Raw genomic sequence first — 21,937 nt, 5'->3', positions numbered from 1 at the left:
CTCCGTTTCTACAGTTCACGTTATGGCAAAGTCACATTCTTTTCCACGGTCGCCTTGTCAAAACTTCATAAACAATCGCGTCTTGGAGAAGTGATTCAATTGACAAAGTACATTACATTTCAATAGGCCCAGCCTTGGTGAAAGTTGCTAATTGATTACTAATCCCCACAACATAACTCATGTGCGTCAAAAAAAAACGGAAGCGAGTACCGAGTTATCTCATAGAAAGGCGCAATCGGAATTGAAGGAGCACAGACTTGACTGTGGTCTTTGCGAAAGGGAGTTCACACAAACGGAGAAGCGCCCATATACACACGCTCAGAACGCATCTGCGCTGAGTTCAGGATTTTACAGGATCCTTTTGACAAGGGATACCTTTTCATTCACTCAGAAAGTACTTTAACCAGATTCGCAACATGTTGGATTGTTGTCATTAATGCGCTAACGAATCAACATTACAAGTGTGACAAGAAAGAGCCAAGTGAATCTCGAGGGAGGGGATCAGTCTGTGTGAATCTACGCGCGGACCCGACGTTTTACTGGAGAAGATAACGATGTCTGGATCTTACTGCAAAAGTTTATACTCCTTCAGCGGGGATCAACATCAGCAGGGTTTGACTTTTGAAGTTGGAGAAATCATAAAGATAGTTCAGCCGTTGCCTGGCGGCTGGTGGGAAGGAGAGCTGGATGGAGTACGGGGATGGTTCCCAGCAAGTTATGTTCAGGTCTTAGAGGTAAGTCTGAATGTCCACTTTCAGATCAATAAATGTTGCAATGCCAATGGTGAAACAAATGGCAACAAAATAAACACTTTTTCCCCCTCTCCCTTTTGAGTTTGGAGTGGCGTGTATACTCAGTAAGACCTAATGAAGTAGTAAGAGTTTCTTATGATGCTTACTATATTGCCCAATGAAAGAACGTCATCATAAAGAGTCAATATGTCTTCACACTTAAATAAGACAGATATTTTGACATTGTGGTAAATACATATGTCCACTCTCATATCCACATAACTCCACATTCACACTCCATGGCTGGTGTCTAACAGATGTGGTGATTTTTGTTTCAGAGGAGATTAGGGTTTTAAACAGTTTTCCCCATTGGTGTTCGATCAGCTTGAGCGCTAGCCTCCCCACCCCTGTCCACTCTTCTGAGGCCTCCACCACATTTCCTCATTCCTGACACATTCCATTGGAATTCTCAGGTCTCCTGCCTGTGTCTGTCTGCATGAGTGCACGGGGCAGATTACTGAGGGAACACACTGCTCTGTCACAGCAAGGTCACAAGTACGCACAAACACACGCTTGTGCGGTATGCAGGTGAACACGCGGTTCACAGGAGGACAGGGAAATCCTTAAGCGAAGACGGTCTTGAATTGAGGTTTTTAGCCAAGAGTGACAAGAAAACACACAGCTAATTACATGTTTTATCAACAATTGGCTAAAGGAAATGGACACCCACTCGCGGACACAGTAAATCACTGGATCAGAAATGAGATGGGCAGATGGGAGTAGATCTGTAGGATGTGGGCTGGTCAGGCTGGCCGAGGCAGCTGGTCCTCAACACACCTCAATCGGTCATTCAACATACCAGCTTGATGTAGTTGTGTAGCGCTTGAAGGGGAACTGCCAAATCACCGGTGACCCTGGGGTTCCAGAGCATGTGTACATCCACCTTTTACCATAACGGGTCAGATCTCTTGATAGAGGTTGTACATGTACACACAGGGAGGTTTGGAATCTGGTACTTGGTACAGTAGTGTACATTTCTATTTTTACAGATAAGGAGAAGTGGGAAGTAGCTCTGACATGACCTGATCCTGGGTGTGTAACAGGTGGAGGCTGCATTGAAGGACATGACTTGAATGGTTAGTTGCATTGGCTCAGGTTTAGGATGTGTGTTGCACCATCAACATTTAATTTGAAACACTGACGTAGAAACAGGAAGTTCTTCCGAATGAGTTACCAAATGATTGCTACTAATGCTGACTTAGCTCTTGCATATAGATCTGAATGGAAAAAACCCCACTATGAACTTCCTTATTCTGGTCAACCAATCAAACTAGCCAGGCATTTTCAGGAACGTCCTGTTGATCCCTTCCATTTGTTCTACATTTGAATTCAAACGAGAGAAACACACCTAGAAACAGCCATATATATCATCAATTCAGACCAGGGTGTTTTCAACGCTGGAATCAGGGGAATGTGTGTGTTCACTGCTGGCGTAGTTTACAGTGCGGCGCTTTGATCTCTGTCTGAGACACGCTCCATTGTCATCTTCAGCAGACGAGGCTTTGTTCTCCAAACAGTCTATTCTTCTTTCTTTTTTTTCTTCTTCAAACTTTTGATGAATCATTCAACAGAGAACCTGTCATCAGGCCCGTGCTCGCCTTGACAGACCCTCAGATCCACACAGTCCCCAGGAACCTCCTTGTATGGATAGATGCTGCCTTCATTTGAACAAACAAATACAACACAGAAGGCATTCAGTTCATATTTTTATGATGAGATGTTCATAACTTCTATTTTTTTAATAACTTTAACTTGTAGATTTTATCTTTGTGTTATTGTCATGGAATCTGGAGAATGTGTCATAATTGGGCCCTGCCGGCTACTTTCAGATGAGAAGTAGTTTCAGGGGATGGTTATAATAAGCTATACATTTCCTGTTACTATAGCAGTGATCCCTGGGTGAGGGATGACAGCTGCGTTTGATTTGAGGAGCTGTTTCCTGTACTTCTCTTGTGTATTTTCCAAGCTCACTGATTGACCAAGAGAAAGAGGTAATGTCATTTATGATGTTATGAGATGTTTAGGACAGGGTGGTTAAAGAGGGGTTCCACCCCTAACATCAGTAAAGTGCTGAAATTTGTATTTTTCTACATCAGTATGAGTCAACCCTTTTTCTATATGGTTTTATATACAGTTAATTAGATGTTAATGATGTTAATTAGCCTATCAGAAGCTTCTAAAGCCATGACATGCTTTTCTGGAATTTTCCAAGCTGTTTAAAGGCACAGTCAACTTAGTGTATGTAAACTTCTGACCCACTGGAATTGTGATACAATGAATTATAAGTGAAATAATCTGTCTGTAAACAATTGTTGGAAAAATGACTTGTGTCATGCAGAAAGTAGATGTCCTAACCGACTTGCCAAAACTATAGTTTGTTAACAAGATATTTTTGGAGTGGTTGAAAAACAAGTTTTAATGGCTCCAACCTAAGTTTATGTAAACTTCTGACTTTCAACTGTACCGGTATAACTCTGGTGGCCATGACAACCTAACTGATGAACAGAAGTGGAACAGGGCACGGTGAATCATGGATCATGCCATTGAGTCATCAAGTCAAGTGATTGCCGATTAGTGCCAAACTAATTGAGGTGGAGCTTGATGAGGTAGAGATGAGGGGAAAAAAGGACAAAGGAAATGAAAGCTGTAGAATCTAGATGAATGGACCAATTAGACACACCATTGATGACAGATTTCACCCAATGGAAATGGCTCTCTGGGGAACAAGAATTTGATTGGTTTGAAGAATGAGTGAATGAAAAATTAACATTTTGGTGTATAATAGTTAGCTACATATACAGCCGTTTACCATGTTGGTGAGTTGGCAATGAACAACTATTACCAGAATTATTATTTTTTTGCTCATTTCCTATACTTCTGTATTTTAGCTAGCCTCTGTTCCAATCAAAACAGATTAGACTATAGGTTATAGTGTAACTTACTGTGATTTGGTGGTGTCCATGCTATGTTATTGTTATATGATTATTCCAATAGTTGCTATGGAATGGCATCCTGCATTCATCTCTCCTTAGTGGCCCACTCTCACAAACACTCTTGCTCTAATCTCCAACCCAAAGACAGTCTAGTGTGATTATCAGCACTGGCATGACTGAGGGAGCTGGCATGGTGAGGCAATGAGGCCTGCTATATTCTGTGCTGTGTGGGCATGGAGACCACAGTTCTAGTCTAGATGACAGCTGGGCAGGGTCAGCATTACTGGGGCACCACTCCCATAAGTAATCAGGACGCCCCCGTTACTCCTGAAATATTAATGTGGGTAGTGGATGGATGTGTAACCCTAACTCTGCAGATGGGCCTAAGGGGGGAACAAAAATCTGTTGTTCTGGACAAGGCAGTTAATCCACTGTTCCTAGGCCGTCATTGTAAATAAGAATTTGTTCTTAACTGACTTGCCTAGTTAAGTAAAACCCTCTCTCATTACTGCCTTTAAAGCCTTCCCTCAGTGGGTTAGTCAGCTGTGTTATAAAACTGTATCTGTGGTTGTAACTGGTCTAGTGTAGTGTTAGGACTCTGGGCTCCGCACACAGGGGATAGGTAGATGGTCATTTAGGCTGGCATAATTCCCCTGTAGAGGAATGTGAGGGTCAGGGAGCTGCTGAGACCTACTGCCCCCCATACACACCACACTGCCAGGTGTTTCCCTGCCTGGAACATGGGGAAAACTCTCCAACCACCACTCCCAGTGCTGACGTTATACCTGTGGCAAACACTTTAGTGGAAAGTATATAATCTGTATTTATCCAGTATCATACCGTAGTTACTCTGACTACTTTGAATAGCAACCAGACTGTTTGTTTACTCCACTGTACACGGTAGCTGCAGATGAGGGTTTTCCTTGTTTTATAAAGGAAATTACTTTCTTGGTTCTATGTTTGATATCTCTATAGGTTTGCAGTTTGATATCTCCTACCTGGGATACTATTCAAGTAGAACGATTAAGTGTCTGTATTTCTTTGTTTGCTTTGTCAAATTAGTGAATACAAGATATGATCTTCCACTGTACAGCATGACCTTAGCAGTCAGTAGAGTCATTGTCAATTGTCTCACGTCACTTCTACAATGTTATCAGTTAAATTTGTAAGGCTAGAGAAGGAGACCTGAGGAGGGGATAGAGAGACTTACAAGGCATGGTACAGGTCTTGTGCAATCCACATAAACTGGTATGGGCAGAGGAAGCACAAAACAGGCTTTGTTGCACGTAGGGAGCACCCTAGCACTCACCACACACTGTCTGCTATTGTCTGCATCCTTATGTCTCAGCCTGTGTTTCTCTCTCATTGTGACTGAATGTGTGTCTAGTTTCTGTGTGTGTGTGTGTGTGTGTGTGTGCGCGCATCTGGGAATGTGGCTTCAGGCTCTCACAATAGCCCTAAACCAAAACAACCTCTTCCAAATAAAGACGTCTGCTACTGCCCCCATACTCTACAGCCCAAAGCAGAGCTCTCTCTCTCGCTCTCCATCTCCCCTCCCTCTCTCATTTCACTGTTAGTCTTTCCACTGTACACTTGCATCTGCTAGACATAGTCTTACGGTAGTAATGACTGTGTGTGTGTGAGATGTTTCTCTCTGACTGTATTCCTCACACCCCCCGAGAGAGAGGCCAGGGCCCCCTAGCCGCCAGCCACTGGCTGAGTGATCTCACAGGGTTGAGAACTCTCCTCTTCTCCTTCGCAGCCTCAGAAGTCTTGGGCAACAGCCGTTAGCTGGCTGCTCCACTCTCCATTGGGAGCCATTGTTAAATGGATGACGATAGATTGTGAAGAGCTCATATTTGCTGAGTCATAACCATGTGTGTGTACCAGAGCCTTTTATCTACATTTTGAGGGGGAAATGTCCCCCGATCCATATTTCGTATTGGCTTTTAGTATAGCTTTTGCATGGTCTGAAAGTACACATCAACATTCACCAGTCCTTCATCATTGTAATTATTGGTGGTGACCTAATGAAGGCAAGTGACTCCGGGTATATAAATATGATGGTGTTGATAAGAGTACAGTAAAGGTATTTATGAGTGAATAATAGGAAACAGACACTTCCACCATCAGTCACACCTCTGTTCCTCTGACACGGCATCTGCTGACTGGACAGGATAGGGTGGGATACAGAGATCACAGTGGAAGAGAGTGAGAGGGAGGGAGGGAGGGATGGAGAGGCAAAGTAAATAGAGACTGTGTGTACCTTGCTACTATTTTTGCCATCCCTCATGACTAGGAGGTACCGTGTGTGTGTGTGTGTGTGTGTGTGTGTGTGTGCCAGCCCCTGTTTGGCTATATGCTGGCATGTAAATATATGCACATTGTTGGGTTTGTGGCTTGTGGTCACATCATATCTCTGTACAGCCAAAGGCTACTTCAGATGCTTTGAGGATGTACAACATTTGGCAGTATTGGAAAACTCCAAACATTTCTCATTCTCAAGAATCATCACCAGCATTGTTTGCGACCTCAATGTTTGTGTATAGTGAACAACATATACTTATTTAAACCACAGTTGAAAGAACTGTTACAGTTGGTTGGCCCTGGTGTACTGGGAACTTTATGTTCTCTGTAATGGCCCGTTGTCCTTGGTTTATGATACTGTTCCACCTCTGTTCTGGCGTGTTGTGCTATACCTGGTCGTGTACAGGACACTGCCATCCCTGGCTCAACTAGAACCGAACCGGTGGTTTCACATACAGACCCTGACCCTCATACCCCCATCTTCCTACATCCAGATGTTTGACTAGAGGTCACTGGAGGACAGGCTGAACAACAGACACACACACACACACACAGTGGAGGCTGCTGAGGGGAGGACGGCTCATGGTAATGGCTGGAACGGTCCGAGTGGAATGGCATCAAACACCAGGAAACCATGTGTTTGACATATTTGATACCATTCCGCTCCAGCCATTACCATGAGCCCGTCCTCCCCAGTTAAGGTGCCACCAACCTCCTGTGGCGCGCACACACACACACTGAGCTCACACCACCGCATGTCAGGAGTCTGAGTAATTCAGGCATGAGTAAGGGCAGCTAAGCTTTGGACAGGGACCTGACTGGTAATCCTCTGTTGAAACTCTGGGAGGCCACTAATACAGAGGCTGCACATTTCTCCTCTCAAACCATGAGTGGGAGACCTCCATTTCACAAACCTGCTGACCGTTCAGTATCTACTCAGTGAATCACCTACTTATGTTGTCAAACACGAATAAACTGATGTCAAAACCCAGATGGAAGTTGAAGAGAAACTCATGAATCTAATTCTAAGACAGAAGCCCACTCTTGTTGGTCTTGTTCTAAATGAGATTTAAATGACTTGCTGCAATTTCATTTTTGAATACTTTTTTTTTTCAACTTCAATATTAGAATCATTTCAATTGATCAAGCCAGTGGTTTTACATCTTTAAATTAGATTAATTTGTCTTGAAGACATTGACATGATATAAAAAATAATTGCTATAGGGTGGTCTGAAACCCAATGTAATGTTTACACTATTACTGGTGAGGCTGGGGGTATTAGCCTTAGTACTTCTGTACTTCCATAACCCAGTTCTCTCTTCTTGACATTACTTTAACAAAATCATGGTTAACAAATAGTGATTTATTTTACGCAGAGGTTCAGTCGAGATATTTATTTATACAAAACTTTAAGAGCTTTATATCAAATGTCTCTGTGTCCATCCTAAATGTATAATTGAATTGGATGGATCCAAGAGCTCATATTCCCTGTTGGAAGCTCAACCGCTTTCAGCAAACTTAAAACTTTGACTGTGGAGTGAACAATCCTTTTAATGTTTGTTCTCAATATAGCACTTTCTCTCTCTTCCTGGGGTCTTAGCTAGCCTATTACAACTCAGGTGAAAGGGTAACGGCATAGTTTAATGCCGCTTCATACTCTCACTGACCTCCTCCACAGGCCCAGGGTATTTACAGCCATTTTTCCGACGGGAATTTGACAAATGATTCCTGGTTTTCCAGGCGGGGAGCCAGTGGCACTGAAATGGAAAGCTATGAGCTATTTAGTTTTTCCATAGTAAGAGATGCTGTTTGTGTTTTTGGGTGTGGGAAACGTGGCTGTAAAACCATCACAGGGATGTGTCTGTCATGCCATACATACCATGGACCACTCTGCTCTTATAATAAGCATGTTTGTTTGTACTCGTAGCCCTACTGGGACTAGTCATCGTTAACTAAGGTCGGGTACCTTGATTTGGTTATTTTAGCAAAAATGAATCAATGGCATTGGCTTGGGTTGAAGTGATCCTCAGCTTGAGCTTACGGTAACTCTCTTTATGACTTGGGGGACTTTACTAGGTTTATGGAATAGCGCTGTGTCAAAATAAAAATTAGAATGGAATAGATGCTGTATTCGAAACAACATGATGGAGGCCATGATTGTTGTGGTTCTACAGAACACCGACAGCCAGCCATTCACAGTGACGACCATGATTGTTGTGGTTCTACAGAACACCGACAGCCAGCCATTCACAGTGACGACCATGATTGTTGTTGCTCTCCAGACAACCATAGCTGAAACCATATGTTCTTAGCCAGGGGCTGTTCTGGCATCCTGTGAATGCAGAGCCACAGGCAGTCTGGGGTTGTCGAGGTTAACCATCTGGCATGGTGCATTATTTAATGTTGCATATGCCGGGACAAGCTGGCTTCATGTGCTGTCAAAGTTCCTAGTTCCCAGCACACATAGGTGCTCATTCCCTCACTCACTGTGCCTAATTGTGGCCTAAATTCTAACTCCCCATTGATATCAATGCATGGCTCATATGAAAGTTAATTCAAGATGCGACCTCTCCCAATGTTGTGAAGCGGGGTCATTATTAAAAGGTTGAGCCCAGTTCACAGAGCCCATATACTCTTTGAACGGTGATTTACTGACTGACAGACAAATTCACTCAGTGACTGTGTTCAAAGACAGCCAATGAGATATTGCCGTCTAGAAAACAGACCACGTCAATGGGGTGAACCAATGATGTCCTCTTTTCTTGAAATCGGTGTCCTGACTGAGTACAGCCCACTCCCATCTGTCTTCCTCAGTGTTATCTGCAGAGCAGGAGAAAAACGCTTGTGTCACCTTACTGATAAGACCAAGACGTGACCCAACACTGTGTTACACATTCCCCAGCTAATGTGGGGTTTCACCATGTCAGTAGACTGTGTGTGTGTTTCAGACGTATGGAAGCAGACAAGAAGGCAGACTAAGAGGAAGTGAACAGACACTCAGTTGGTGTCTCGGGTTTCTACAGGAAATGAGCTTTCGGTGATGGTCACTTTCACTCACTATGATCCCTTATAGTACCTCTCTTTTATTTGTTTGTTTTCTCCTCACATGAAATGGTGATTGGACCCTTGTTGTTTGGGTTTAGAAACACTAGACACTGAAAATGGTGCTTTTGGTTTACTCCTCCTTTGTTCATGCCTCTTGGTTGCTCTTTTATGACATTCTGACCACTACCCCCATCAGGACAGCATGCTCACTTACACTCATACATACATCTAATTGTTTTTTCTTTTTCTGTTTCAAAATATTATTACGCCTCCATTTCTTAATAAATGACTATCCAAGGTTAGTTAAGTAAATACATTTCCGAAGGGCGGATGTGGACATATATAACACAGTGACCATCAAAGGAAGTGCAATGCTGTCATGTTCTGTGTAATTACATGGGAGTCATAAGTCACCCAGGGTTGACGTTGCTTCATACTCTCCATCCGTGTGGGACCAGCAGCAAACCTCTTCTCTCATCCTCTTCTCTTTTCCTGGAAAGTGTTGAATGGAATGGGTTAATTCTGAGAGGGACAGAAAAGGAACACTCTGTCTCGAGGGCCAGTTTCTGCCTTGAATTATAGAAATGACTTCTGCAAGTTGGTGATGTCATCGTTGAAGACATTCATTAATGTCAGACCCTGTTTCTCCCGGATCATTTTAGCATTCTAGAATGCTGACTCATATTCCTTTCTAAGATAAAAATGACTAGTTCACTATTAAATCAGAAACAATTGTGTACAGGTTGTGTCTGATTTGTAATGATGATGCATGTGTGCATGTTAGCGCTGAAAATATGTGCCATAGCACTTTTCCAGCATTCCAAGTTGGTGGAATTATGACTAGTCAAATATGTATGACTCAAGCTGCTTGCATTGCTTGTTACTAGACTGTAGTTTAGTGGTCAGGAGGGGTGTGGAGGCTTTTGCTCCAGCCCACCACCAACCAACAAACCAGACTAAGCAAAGCATGATCTTGATGATGAGCTGAAGAAAGGGATTAGATGTATTTAAAGGTCATTAAGAATAACCGTAGTGGGACGTCTGTGAATGAGCTTATATGATGTTGGAATACTTCAGGGCAATTCCACGTTGATAGTTTCACTATCTTTTTCACTTTAAAGGCACAGAACAGTCAAAAATGTGAGTTTCCTATGTTTTTAAACAGTGATTTTAAGAAAGTATTCATTCAAGGATTTTTCTATATTTTTACAATTTTCTACATTGTATAATAATAGTAAAGACATCAAAACTATGACATAACACATATAGAATCATGTAGTAACCAAAAAAGTGTATATACAGTGCCTTGCGAAAGTATTCGGCCCCCTTGAACTTTGCAACCTTTTGCCACATTTCAGGCTTCAAACATAAAGATATAAAACTGTATTTTTTTGTGAAGAATCAACAACAAGTGGGACACAATCATGAAGTGGAACGACATTTATTGGATATTTCAAACTTTTTTTAATAAATCAAAAACTGAAAAATTGGCCGTGCAAAATTATTCCCTATCCCACCAAAAGTTCTTGAAATGTTCGAAATGAACTAACCTACATGTCTTAAAGTAATGATGGACTGTCGTTTCTCTTTGCTTATTTGAGCTGTTCGTGCCATAATATGAACTTGGTCTTTTACCAAATAGGGCTATCTTCTGTGTCTACCTTGTCACAACACAACTGATTGGCTCAAACACATGAAGAAGGAAAGACATTCGACAAATTAACTTTTAACAAGGCACACCTGTTAATTGAAAAGCATTCCAGGTGACCACCTCATAAAGCTTGGTGAGAGAATGCCAAGATTGTGCAAAGCTGTCATCAAGGCGAAGGGTGGCTACTTTGAAGGATCTCAAATATAAAAATAAAAATCCATATGTTATTTCATAGTTTTGATATCTTCATTATTCTTCTACAGTGTAGAAAATAGTAAATTTAAAGAAACCCTGGAATGAGTAGGTGTGTCCAAACTACTGACTGGTACTGTATGTATTAGAGGTCGACTGATTAATCGGAATGGCCGATTTTCAAGTTTTCATAACAATCGGAAATCAGTTTTTTTTTTGGCGCCGATTTCCGATGCCACCCGTTAGATAAAATACCGAACGATTCTGTATTCCACTGAAATAATAAAGGTTTTGTTTTCGAAATGATAGTTTCCGGATTCGATCATATTAATGACCAAAGGCTCGTATTTCTGTGTTATTATGTTATAATTAAGTCTGATTTGATAGAGCAGTCTGACTGAGCAGCAGCAGGCCCGTAATCATTCCTTCAAACAGCACTTTCGGGCGTTTCGCCAGCAGCTCTTCGCAAGCACAGCGCTGTTTATGACTTCAAGCCTATCAGCCTAATGGCTGGTGTAACCAATGTGAAATGGCTAGCTAGTTAGCTGGGTGTGCGCTAATACTGTTTCAAACGTCACTCGCGTTTAGATTTGGATTAGTTATTCCCCTTGCGCTGCAAGTGCCGCGGCTTTTGTGGAGCGATGGATAACGATGCTTCGAGTGTGGCTGTTGTCGATGTGTTCCTGGTTAGAGCCCGGGTAGGGTCAAGGAGGGGGACGGAAGCTATACTGTTACACTGGCAATACTATAGTGCCTATAAGAACATCCAATAGTCAAAGGTATATGAAATACAAATGGTATAGAGAGAAATAGTCCTATAAATACTATATTAACTACAACCTAAAACCTCTTACCTTGGAATATTGAAGTCTCATGTTAAAAGGGACCACCAACTTTCATATGTTCTCATGTTCTGAGCAAGGAACTTAAATGTTAGCTTTTTTACATGGCATATATTACTTTCTTCTCCAACATTTTGTTTTTGCATTATTTAAACCAAATTGAACATGTTTCATTATTTATTTGAGGCTAAATTAATTTTATTGATGTTTTATATTAATTTAAAATAAGTGTTAATTCTGTATTGTTGTAATTGTCATAATTTTTTTTAAAAGCCAATTAATCGGTATCGTTTTTTTTTTTGGTCCCCCAATAATCGGTATCGGCGTTGAAAAATCATAATCTTTCGACCTCTAGTATGTATTCACACCCCTGAGTCAATACTTTGTAGAAGCACCTTTGGCAGCGATTTCAGCTGTGAGTCTTTCTGGGTAAGTCTTTAAGAGCTTTCCACACCTGGATTGAGCACCATTTGCCCATTTGTTAAAAAAAAAAAGAGTTTTTCTTATTTTAAAAATTCTTAAAGTTCTGTCATTGTTTTGTTGATCATTGCTAGAAAATAATTTTCAGGTCCTGTCATAGATTCTCAAGTAGATTTAAGTCAACTGTAACTCTGTGCTTGAACTGCCTGTGCTTAGCTACAATACGTTTTTTTTTCATCCTGAAAAACTCCCCAGTCCTAAACAAATACTAGCATACCCATAACATGATGCAGCCACCACTTTGCTTTAAAATATGGAGTGGTACTCAGTAATGTGTTGTATTGGATTTGCCACAAACATAACACTTTGTATTCAGGGCAAAAAAAAGAATTGCTTTGCATGTTTTGTAATATTTGTTAAAATTCTGTACAGGCTTCCTTCCTTTCACTCTGTCATTTAAGTTAGTATTGTGGAGTTAACTACAATGTTGTTGATACATCATCAGTTTTCTCCTATCACAGCTATTAAACCCTGTTACTATTTTAAAGTCAGCATTGTGACATTGCCTCATTGTGAAATCACTTAGTGGTTTCCTTCTTCTCTGGCAATAGAATTGTAGTAACTGGATATATTGATACACCATCCAAAATGTAATTAATAACTTCATCATGCTGAAAATGATATTCAATGTCTACTTTCTTTACCCATCTACCAATAGGTGCCTTTATTTTTGAGGCACTGGAAAACCTCCCTGGTCATTGTGGTGGAATCTGTGTTTGAAATTCACTGCTCGGCTGAGGGACCTTACAATTATCTGTCTGTGTAGGGTACAGAGATGAGGTAGTCATTCAAAAATCATGTTAAACACTACTATTGCACACAGTGAGTCCATGCAACTTATGTGACTTGTTAAGTACATTTTTACTCTTGAACTTATTTAGGCATGCCATGACAATAATGGGGTATTGTGTGTAGGCCAGTGACCAAAAAAAACAATGGTATTTAATAAATTTTGCATTTAGGCTGCAACACAACAAAATGTGGAAACAGTCAAGGGATGTGAATACTTTCTGAAGTCACTGTATATATTTCCACACTATGAGGCTGGAATAATACTGTGAAAATGATGATGACGTAAGCGTGCCTCAGTTCAGCTGGCGGGCAAAAGCTGACAGTGGCCGAAAGTATTCACCCCCCTTTGCAAATGATTTTTGAGGGTGTGTATCATTTGATTTACACAACATGCCACCACTTTGAAGAGCAAAATAATTTTTCTTGGCAAGAAATAAGTGAACTATTCACCCCCTCAAAGTCAATAGCAGAAACAACTTTTGCAGCAATTACAGCTGCAAGCTTAGGGTCATTGTCCTCCAGCTGGAAGGCAATCTTTGAATTCTCAATTGGATTGTCCCAGCCTTTTCAAGACATTTTAAATGTTTCCCTTACACCTCTCAAGTGTTGCTGCAAGACTGGAAGGTGAAACGGATTTCCCTGTATTTAGCACCATCCATCAGTCCTTCAATTCTGATCAGTCTCCCAGTCCATGGCGATGGAAAAACATCCCCACAGCATGATGCTGCCACCATGCTTCACTGTGGGGATGGTGACTTGGGGTGATGAGGTGTTGAGTTTGCGCCAAACATAGCGTTTTCCTTGATGGCCAAAAAGCTCAATTTGTAGTCTCATCTGACCAGAGTACCTTATTCCATATGTTTGGGCAGTCTCTCACATGCCTTTTGGCAAACACCAAACATATTTGCTTATTTTCGTCTTTAAACAATGGCTTTTTTCTGGCCATTTTATTTTATTTCACCTTTATTTAACCAGGTAAGTTAGTTGAGAACAAGTTCTCATTTGCAATTGCGACCTGGCCAAGATAAAGCGTAGCAATTCGACACATACAACAACACAGAGTTACAAATGGAATTAACAAAACATACAGTCAATAACCCCAGTTCTGTGGAGTTTATGGCTTAAAGTGGTTCTATGGACAGATACTCCAATCACCTCTGTGGAGCTTTGCAGCTCCTTAAGGGTTGTCGTTGGTCTCTTTGTTGCTTCTCTGATTAATGCACCCCTTGTCTGGTCCATGAGTTTTGATGGGCGGCCCTCTCTTGGCAGGTTTGTTGTGGTGCCATATTCTTGTCATATTTTAATAATAGATTTAATGGTGCTCCGTGGGATGTTCAAAGTTTCTGATATTTTTATATAACCCAACCCTGATCTGTACTTCTCTACAACTTTGTCCCTGACCTGTTTGGAGAGCTCCTTGGTCTTCGTGTTGCCGCTTGCTTGGTGGTGCCCCTTGCTTGGTGTTGCAGACTCTGGGGCCTTTCAGAACAGGTGTGTGTGTATATATACTGAGAACATGTGACACTTAAATTAAGTCCACCTGTGTGCAATCTAACTAATAATGTGACTTCTGAAGGTAATTGGTTACATATGTATTCACCACTTTTCCAAGTTATTTTTTTCACTTCACCAATTTGGAATATTTTGAGAATGTCCATTACATGAAATGTACATTTTTTTTTATTTATTTCATCTTTATTTAACCAGGTAAGCCAGTTGAACAAGTTCTCATTTACAACTGTGACCTGGCCAAGATAAAGCAAAGCAGTGTGACACAGTTACACATGGAATAAACAAACAGTCAATAACCCAATAGAAAAGTCTATATACAGTGCGTGCAAATGAAGTAAGATTAGAGGGGTAAGGCAATAAATAGGCCATAGTGGAGAAATAATTACAATTTTGCAAATAAACACTGGAGTGATAGATGTGCAAGTAGAGACACTGGGGTGCAAAGGAGCTAAAAAATATAAATAACAATATGATGATGGGGTAGTTGGATGGGCTATTTACAGATGGGCTGTGTACATGTGCAATGATCTGTAAGCTGCTCTGATAGTTGATGCTTAAAGTTAGTGAGGGAGACATGAGTCTCCAGCTTCAGGGATTTTTGCAATTCAGTCAATGGCTGCAGAGAACTGGAAGGAAGGCGGTCAAAGGAGGAATAGACTTTGGGGATGACCAGTGAAATATACCTGCTGGAGCGCATGCTGCGGGTGGGTGCTGCTATGGTGACCAGTGAGCTAAGATAAGGCAGGGCTTTACCTAGCAACGACTTATAGATGACCTGGAGCCAGTAGATTTAGCGACGAATATGAAGCGAGGGCCAGCCAATGAGAGCATACAGGTCGCAGTGGTGGGTAGTATATGGGGCTTTGGTGACAACGGATGGCACTGTGATAGACTGCATCCAATTTGCTGAGTAGAGTGGTGAAGGCTATTTTGTAAATGACATCGCCGAAGTCAAGGATCGGTAGGATAGTCAGTTTTAGGAGGGTATGTTTGGCAGCATGAGTGAAGGATGCTTTGTTGCGAAGTAGGAAGCTGATTCTAGATTTAATTTTGGATTGGAGATGCTTAATATGAGTCTGAAAGGAGAGTTTACAGTCTAACCAGACACCTAGGTGTTTGTAGTTGTCCACATATTCTAAGTCAGAACCGGCCAGAGTAGTGATGCTAGCAGGTGCGGGCAGCGATCTGTTGAAGAGCATGCATTTAGTTTTACTTGCACTAAAGAGTAGTTGGAGGCCACGGAAAGAGTTGTATGTCATTGAAGCTTGTCTGGAGGTTAGTTAAACACAGTGTCCAAAGAAGGGCCAGAAGCATACATCATTTTGTCATCTAAGTAGAGGTGGATCAGAGAATCACCATCCGCAAGAGCGGCATCACTGATGTACACAGAGAAAAGAGTCAGCCCGAGAATTGAACCCTGTGGCACCCCCGTAGAGACTGCCAGAGGTCCGGACAACAGGCTGTCCGATTTGACACACTGAACTCTCTGAGAGGTAGTTGGTGAACCAGGCGAGGCAGTCATTTGACGAACCAAGGCTGTTGAGTCTGCCAATAAGAATGCGGTGATTGACCGAGTCGAAAGCCTTGGCCAGGTCGAATTCGGCTGCACAGTATTGTCTTTTGTCGATGGCGATTTTGATATCATTTGGGACCTTGAGTGTGCTGAGGTGCACCCATGACCAGCTCAGAAACCAGATTGCATAGCGGAGAAGGTTCGGTGGGTTTCGAAATGGTTGGTGATCTGTTTGTTAACTTGGCTTTCGAAGACCTTGGAAAGGCAGGGTAGGATAGATATAGGTCTCTAACAGTTTGGGTCTAGAGTTTCTTCCCCTTTGAAGAGGGGAATGACCGTGGCAGCTTTCCAATCTTTGGGGATCTCAGATGATACGAAAGAGGTTGAACAGGCTAGTAATAGGGGTTGCAACAATTGCGGCGGATCATTTTAGAAAGAGAGGGTCCAGATTGTCTAGCCCAGCTGATTTGTAGGGGTCCAGATTTTGCAACTTTTTCAGAACATCCGCTATCTGGATTTGGGTGAAGTAGGAATTGGAGAGACTTGGGCAAGTTGCTGTTGGGGGCGCAAAGCTTTTGACAGGGGTAGAGGCAGCCAGGTGGAAAACAAGGCCAGCCGTAGAGAAATGCTTCTTGAAATGCTCGATAATCGTGGATTTATCGGTGGTGACAGTTTCCTAGCCTCAGTTCAGTGGGCAGCTGGGAGGAGGTGCTCCTATTTTCATTTTTGGGAGTTTGTGCTACAGGATGCAAATTTCTGTTTGAAAAAGTTAGCCTTTGCTTTCCTAACTGCATTTGTACATTGGTTCCTAACTTCCCTGAAAAGTTGCATATCGCGGGGGCTATTCGATGCTAATGCAGTACGCCACAGGATGTTTTTGTGCTGGTCAAGGGCAGTCAGGTCTGGAGTGAACCAAAGGCTACAGTTGAAGTTGGAGTCATTGAAACTTGTTTTTTCCACACCTCCACAAATTTCTTGTTAACAAACTATAGTTTTGGCAAGTTGGTTAGGACATCTACTTTGTGCATGACATGTAATTTTTCCAACAATTGTTTACAGACAGATTATTTCACTTATAATTCGCTGTATCACAATTCCAGTGGGTCAGAAGTTTACATACATCAAGTTGACTGTGCCTTTAAACAGCTTGGAAAATTACCTACCTTCAAACTCAGTGCCTCTTTGCTTGACATCATGGGAAAATCAAAATAAATCAGCCAAGTCCTCAGAAAAAAAATTGTAGACCTCCACACGTCTGGTTCATCCTTGGGAGCAATTTCCAAACGCCTGAAGGTACCACGTTCATCTGTACAAACAATAGTACGCAAGTATAAACACCATGGAACCACGCAGCTGTCATACAGCTCAGGAAGGAGATGCGTTCTGTCTCCTAGAGATGAACATACTTTGGTGCGAAAAGTGCAAATCAATCCCAGAACAACAGCAAAGGACCTTATGTAGATGCTTGAGGAAACAGGTACAAAAGTATCTTTATCCACAGTAAAATGAGTCCTATATCGACAACCTGAAAGGCCGCTCAGCAAGGAAGAAGCCACTGACCCAAAACCGCCATAAAACCAGACTACGGTTTGCAACTGCACATGGGGACAAAGATCGTACTTTTTGGAGAAATGTCATCTCGTCTGATCAAACAAAAATATAACTGTTTGGCCATAATGACCATCATTATGTTTGGAGGAAAAGGGGGGAGTCTTGCAAACCGAAGAACAACATCCCAATAGTGAAGCACGGAGGTGGCAGTATTATGTAGTAGGGGTGCTTTGCTGCAGGAGGGCCTGGTGCACTTGACAAAATAGATGGCATCATGAGGAAAGAAAATTCTGTGGATATATTGAAGCAACATCTCAAGACCTCAGTCAGGAGGTTAAAGCTTGGTTACACATGAGTCTTCCAAATGGACAATGACCCCAAGCAAAGTTGCGTCAAAATGGCTTAAGGACAACAAAGTCAAGGTATTCGAGTGGCCATCACAAAGCCCTGACCTTAATCTTATAGAACATTTGTGGGCAGAACTGAAAAAGTGTGTGTGAGCAAGGAGGCCTCCAGGAGGAATGGGCCAAAATTCACCCAACTTATTGTGGAAGCTTGTGGAAGGCTACCCAAAACGTTTGACCCAAGTTAAATATTTGAAAGGCAATGCTAGCAAATACTAATTGAGTGTATGTAAACTTCTGACCCACTGGGAATGTGATGAAATAAAAAAAGCTGAAATAACTAATTATCTCTACTATTATTCTGACATTTCACATTCTTAAAATAAAGTGGTGATCCTAACTGACCTAAGACGGAGGATTTTTACTAGGATTAAATGTCAATAATTGTGAAAAACTAAGTTTAAATGTATTTGGCTAAGGTGTATGTAAACTTTTGACTTCAACTGTATATCTGTTCTTGGTTCTAAATATTTTGAATGTGGCATGCTTATTTAAGATGGTGAGGAAAGCACTTTTAAAGAATAACCAGGCATCCTCTATTGACGGAATGAGGTCAATATCTTTCCAGGATACCCGGGCCAGGTTGATTAGAAAGGCTTAGGGAGTGTTTTTAGGGAGCGTTTGACTGTGATGAGGGGTGGTCGTTTGACCACGGACACATTACGGATGCAGGCAGGTTGGTCAGGATGATATCTAATGAGGGTACCCTAGTTTACAGATATGGGGTTGTACCTGGTAGGTTCCATAATAATTTGGGTGAGATTGAGGGCATCTCGCTTAGAATCTAGGATGGCCGGGGTGTTAAGCATATCCCAGTTTAGGTCACCAACCGTTTGAACTCTGAAGATAAATGGGGGGCAATTAATTCACATATGGTGTCCAGGGCGCAGTTAGCGGCTGAGGGGGGTCTGTAACAAGCGGCAACAATGAGAGACTTTTATTTCTGGAAAGGTGGATTTTTAAAAATAAAAAATCGAACTCTTTGGGCACAAGACCTGAACTCTGCAGGCTGTCTCTGCAGTAGATTGCCACTCCACCCCCTTTGGCAGTTCTATCTTGGCAGAAAATGTTATATTTGAGGATAGTAATTTCAGAATTTTTGGTGGCCTTCCTAAGCCAGGATTCAGACACGGCTTGGACCTCCGGGTTAGTGGAGTGTGCAAAAGCAGTGAATTAAACTAACTTAGGGAGGAGGCTTCTGATGCTAACATGCATGAAACCAATGCTTTTACAGTTACAGGAGTCAACAAATTATAGCGCCTGGGGAATAGGAGTGGAGCTGGGGGCTACAGGGCCTGGGTTAACCTCGACATCACCAGAGGAGGAGTAGGATAAGGGTACGGCTAAAGGCTATAAGAACTGGTTGTCTAGTGCGTTGGGGACAAAGAATAAAAGGAGCACATTTCTGGGTGTGGTAGAATAGATTCAAGGCATAATGTACAGACAAGGGTATGATAGGATGTGAGTACAGTGGTGGTAAACCTATACGTTGCGTGATGAGAGAGGTTCCGTCTCTGGAGTTATCAATTAACATAGGTGAGGTCTCCGTTTGTGTGTGGGGTGTAACGAAAGAGCTATCTAAGGCAATTTGTGCAGGACTGAGGGCTCTACAGTGATATAAAGCAATAAAAACTAGCCAAGACAGCAGTAGACAAGACATATTGACATTAGAGAGAGGCATAAATCAATCACAGGTGTTGATTAGGAGAGCTAAGACAACAGTGGGTAAATGGTGAAGAAAGGACAGAGCGGGTCAGTTAGATACATACAGGACCTGAGTTAGAGGCCGGGGCTGACATGTTAACAAAATGAGGTACCGTGTTATTGAAACAGCATCAGCTGTATAGCCGAGTGATCATAGGGTCAAAAGAGTAGCAATAGGTGAGTCAGGGTGCTGTACGGTATTCACTACTATACTGGGCGAGCAGGGCATACAGCGTTCAGAAAAAGCTAGTAGATGGTTCTGTGGCGATATCGTAACAGAATAGCCTGTTGAGATCACATCGGGCGATCACATCGGCAGTCCAGTTGTGATGGATCGGCAGGGCTCCGTGTCGACAATAAAGGGTCCAGGCCGTTTGGCGAATGAGGTCATTGTAGCCCTAGAATTAGTTGGTATATTGGCCTCGCTCGAGGCTAGCTGGTGCTTGCTTCACGACAGAGGCGTTAGCTAACAGTAGCCACTCATTTGCAGCTAGTTAGCTAGCAGCTAGCTAGGAGTAATGATCCAGTGTAATGATCCAGAGCGGTCTGTGAGAGGAAATGTAATTCCAGTTAATCTGTTCTGTTATCACATGTTATGGTTCAACACTGACATGTTTGTGTCTGGATAGTTACCACTTTGTTACAATATGTAAATATTAATATTTTTTCTTTTGGAAAAGTTTTGTTGCATTTCCTTTAAAACAGCTCATGTATTTTTGCACATCATTTTGTACACATAAAAAAGGCATAAAAACAAAAGAGTTATTACATTTAAATTAGTTAAAGTACATGTTAAACAATAAACAACCATAAATAAAAGTACTATTTCCTTGTAAAAAAACATCAAATTCTGTAAAAGCCATTTAAAATGTGTACAAATTATTTAACAAGGTAAAATGTTAAAGTCACTTTGCTAAAAGGCTGTATTTGGTCCTTTGTACTAGAGGTCGACTGATTATGATTTTTCAACACCGATGCGATACCGATTAATCGGCTGATCTTTCAATTAAAAACACTAATAATTGTATTTGTAATAATGACAATTACAACAATACTGAATCCACTTATTTTAACTTAATACATCAATAAAATCAATTTAGCCTCAAGTAGATAATGAAACATGTTCAATTTGGTTTAAATAATGCGAAAACAAAGTGTTGGAGAACGTATAAGTGCAATATGTGCTATGTAAGAAATCTAACGTTTCAGTTCCTTGCTCAGACCATGAGAACATATGAGAAAGCAGGTGGTTCCTTTGAACATGAGTCTTCAATATTCCCAGGTAAGAAGTTGTAGTTATTATAGGACTATTTCCCTCTATACCATTTGTATTTCATTAGCCTTTGACTATGGGATGTTCTTATAGGCACTTTAGTATTGCCAGTGTAACAGTATAGCTTCCGTCCCTCTCCTCGCTCCTCCCTGGGCTCGAACCAGGAACACAACGACAACAGCCACCACATCGAAGCAGCGTTACCCCTGCAGAGCAAGGGAAACCACCCCAAGGCTCAGAGCGAGTGAAGTTTGAAACGCTATTAGCGCGCGCTAACTAGCCAGCCATTTCACTTCGGTTACTCTCCGGAGTTGATAGGTTTGAAGTCATAAACAGCGCAATGCTTGATGCACAACGAAGAGCTGCTGGCAAAACTCACGAAAGTGCTGTTTGAATGAATGTTTACGCGCCTGCTTCTGCCTACCACCGCTCAGTCAGATACTTAGATACTTGCATATAATCTTACTGAGCATACAACACAGGACACGCTAGATAATATCTAGTAATATCATCAACCATGTGTAGTTAACTAGTGATTTATGATTGATTGTTTTTTATAAGATAAGCTTAATGCTAGCTAGCATTTGCGTAACAGGCAGTCAGTCTCCTTGTGGAGTTCAACGAGAGAGAGGTAGGTCATTATTGCGTTGGACTAGTTAACTGTAAATTTGCAAGATTGGCTCACCCGAGCTGACAAGGTGAAAATCTGTCTTTCTGCCCCTGAACGAGGCAGTTAACCCACTGTTCCTAGGCCGTCATTGAAAATAAGAATGTGTTCTTAACTGACTTGCCTAGTTAAATAAAGATTAAATAAAGGTGTAAAAAAAGAATCAAATCGGCCCAAAAATACCGATTTCCGATTGTTATGAAAACTTGAAATCGGCCCTAATTAATCAGCCATTCCGATGAATCCTTATCAAACTCGACTGCTCCTCCAAATCAAATAC

The 21,937-nt window shown here is 41.7% G+C and overlaps 1 protein-coding gene across 2 annotated transcripts in view; it reads left to right on the top strand.

The window, feature by feature from the left end:
* The first annotated feature begins 220 nt into the window (after positions 1-220).
* The window catches only part of LOC118357392 (growth arrest-specific protein 7), a 53,219-nt gene continuing 31,502 nt past the window's right edge, over positions 221-21,937 (top strand). Inside the window, exon 1 of one of the 2 annotated variants that reach the window (XM_035734444.2) lies at positions 221-734. In XM_035734444.2, coding sequence (XP_035590337.1) covers positions 555-734 — 180 coding nt within the window. In that variant the 5' untranslated portion in view covers positions 221-554. Of the gene's footprint in view, positions 735-20,963; positions 21,000-21,937 lie in introns of those variants that run through there. The other variant, XM_035734446.2, reaches the window with a different exon arrangement.

The sequence above is a fragment of the Oncorhynchus keta genome, chromosome 24 (genome assembly GCF_023373465.1).
Source record: "Oncorhynchus keta strain PuntledgeMale-10-30-2019 chromosome 24, Oket_V2, whole genome shotgun sequence".
In the NCBI taxonomy this organism is placed as follows: domain Eukaryota; kingdom Metazoa; phylum Chordata; class Actinopteri; order Salmoniformes; family Salmonidae; genus Oncorhynchus; species Oncorhynchus keta.
The sequence above is the reverse complement of the archived record's forward strand: the minus strand, read 5'-3'. Positions and strand labels throughout refer to the sequence as shown.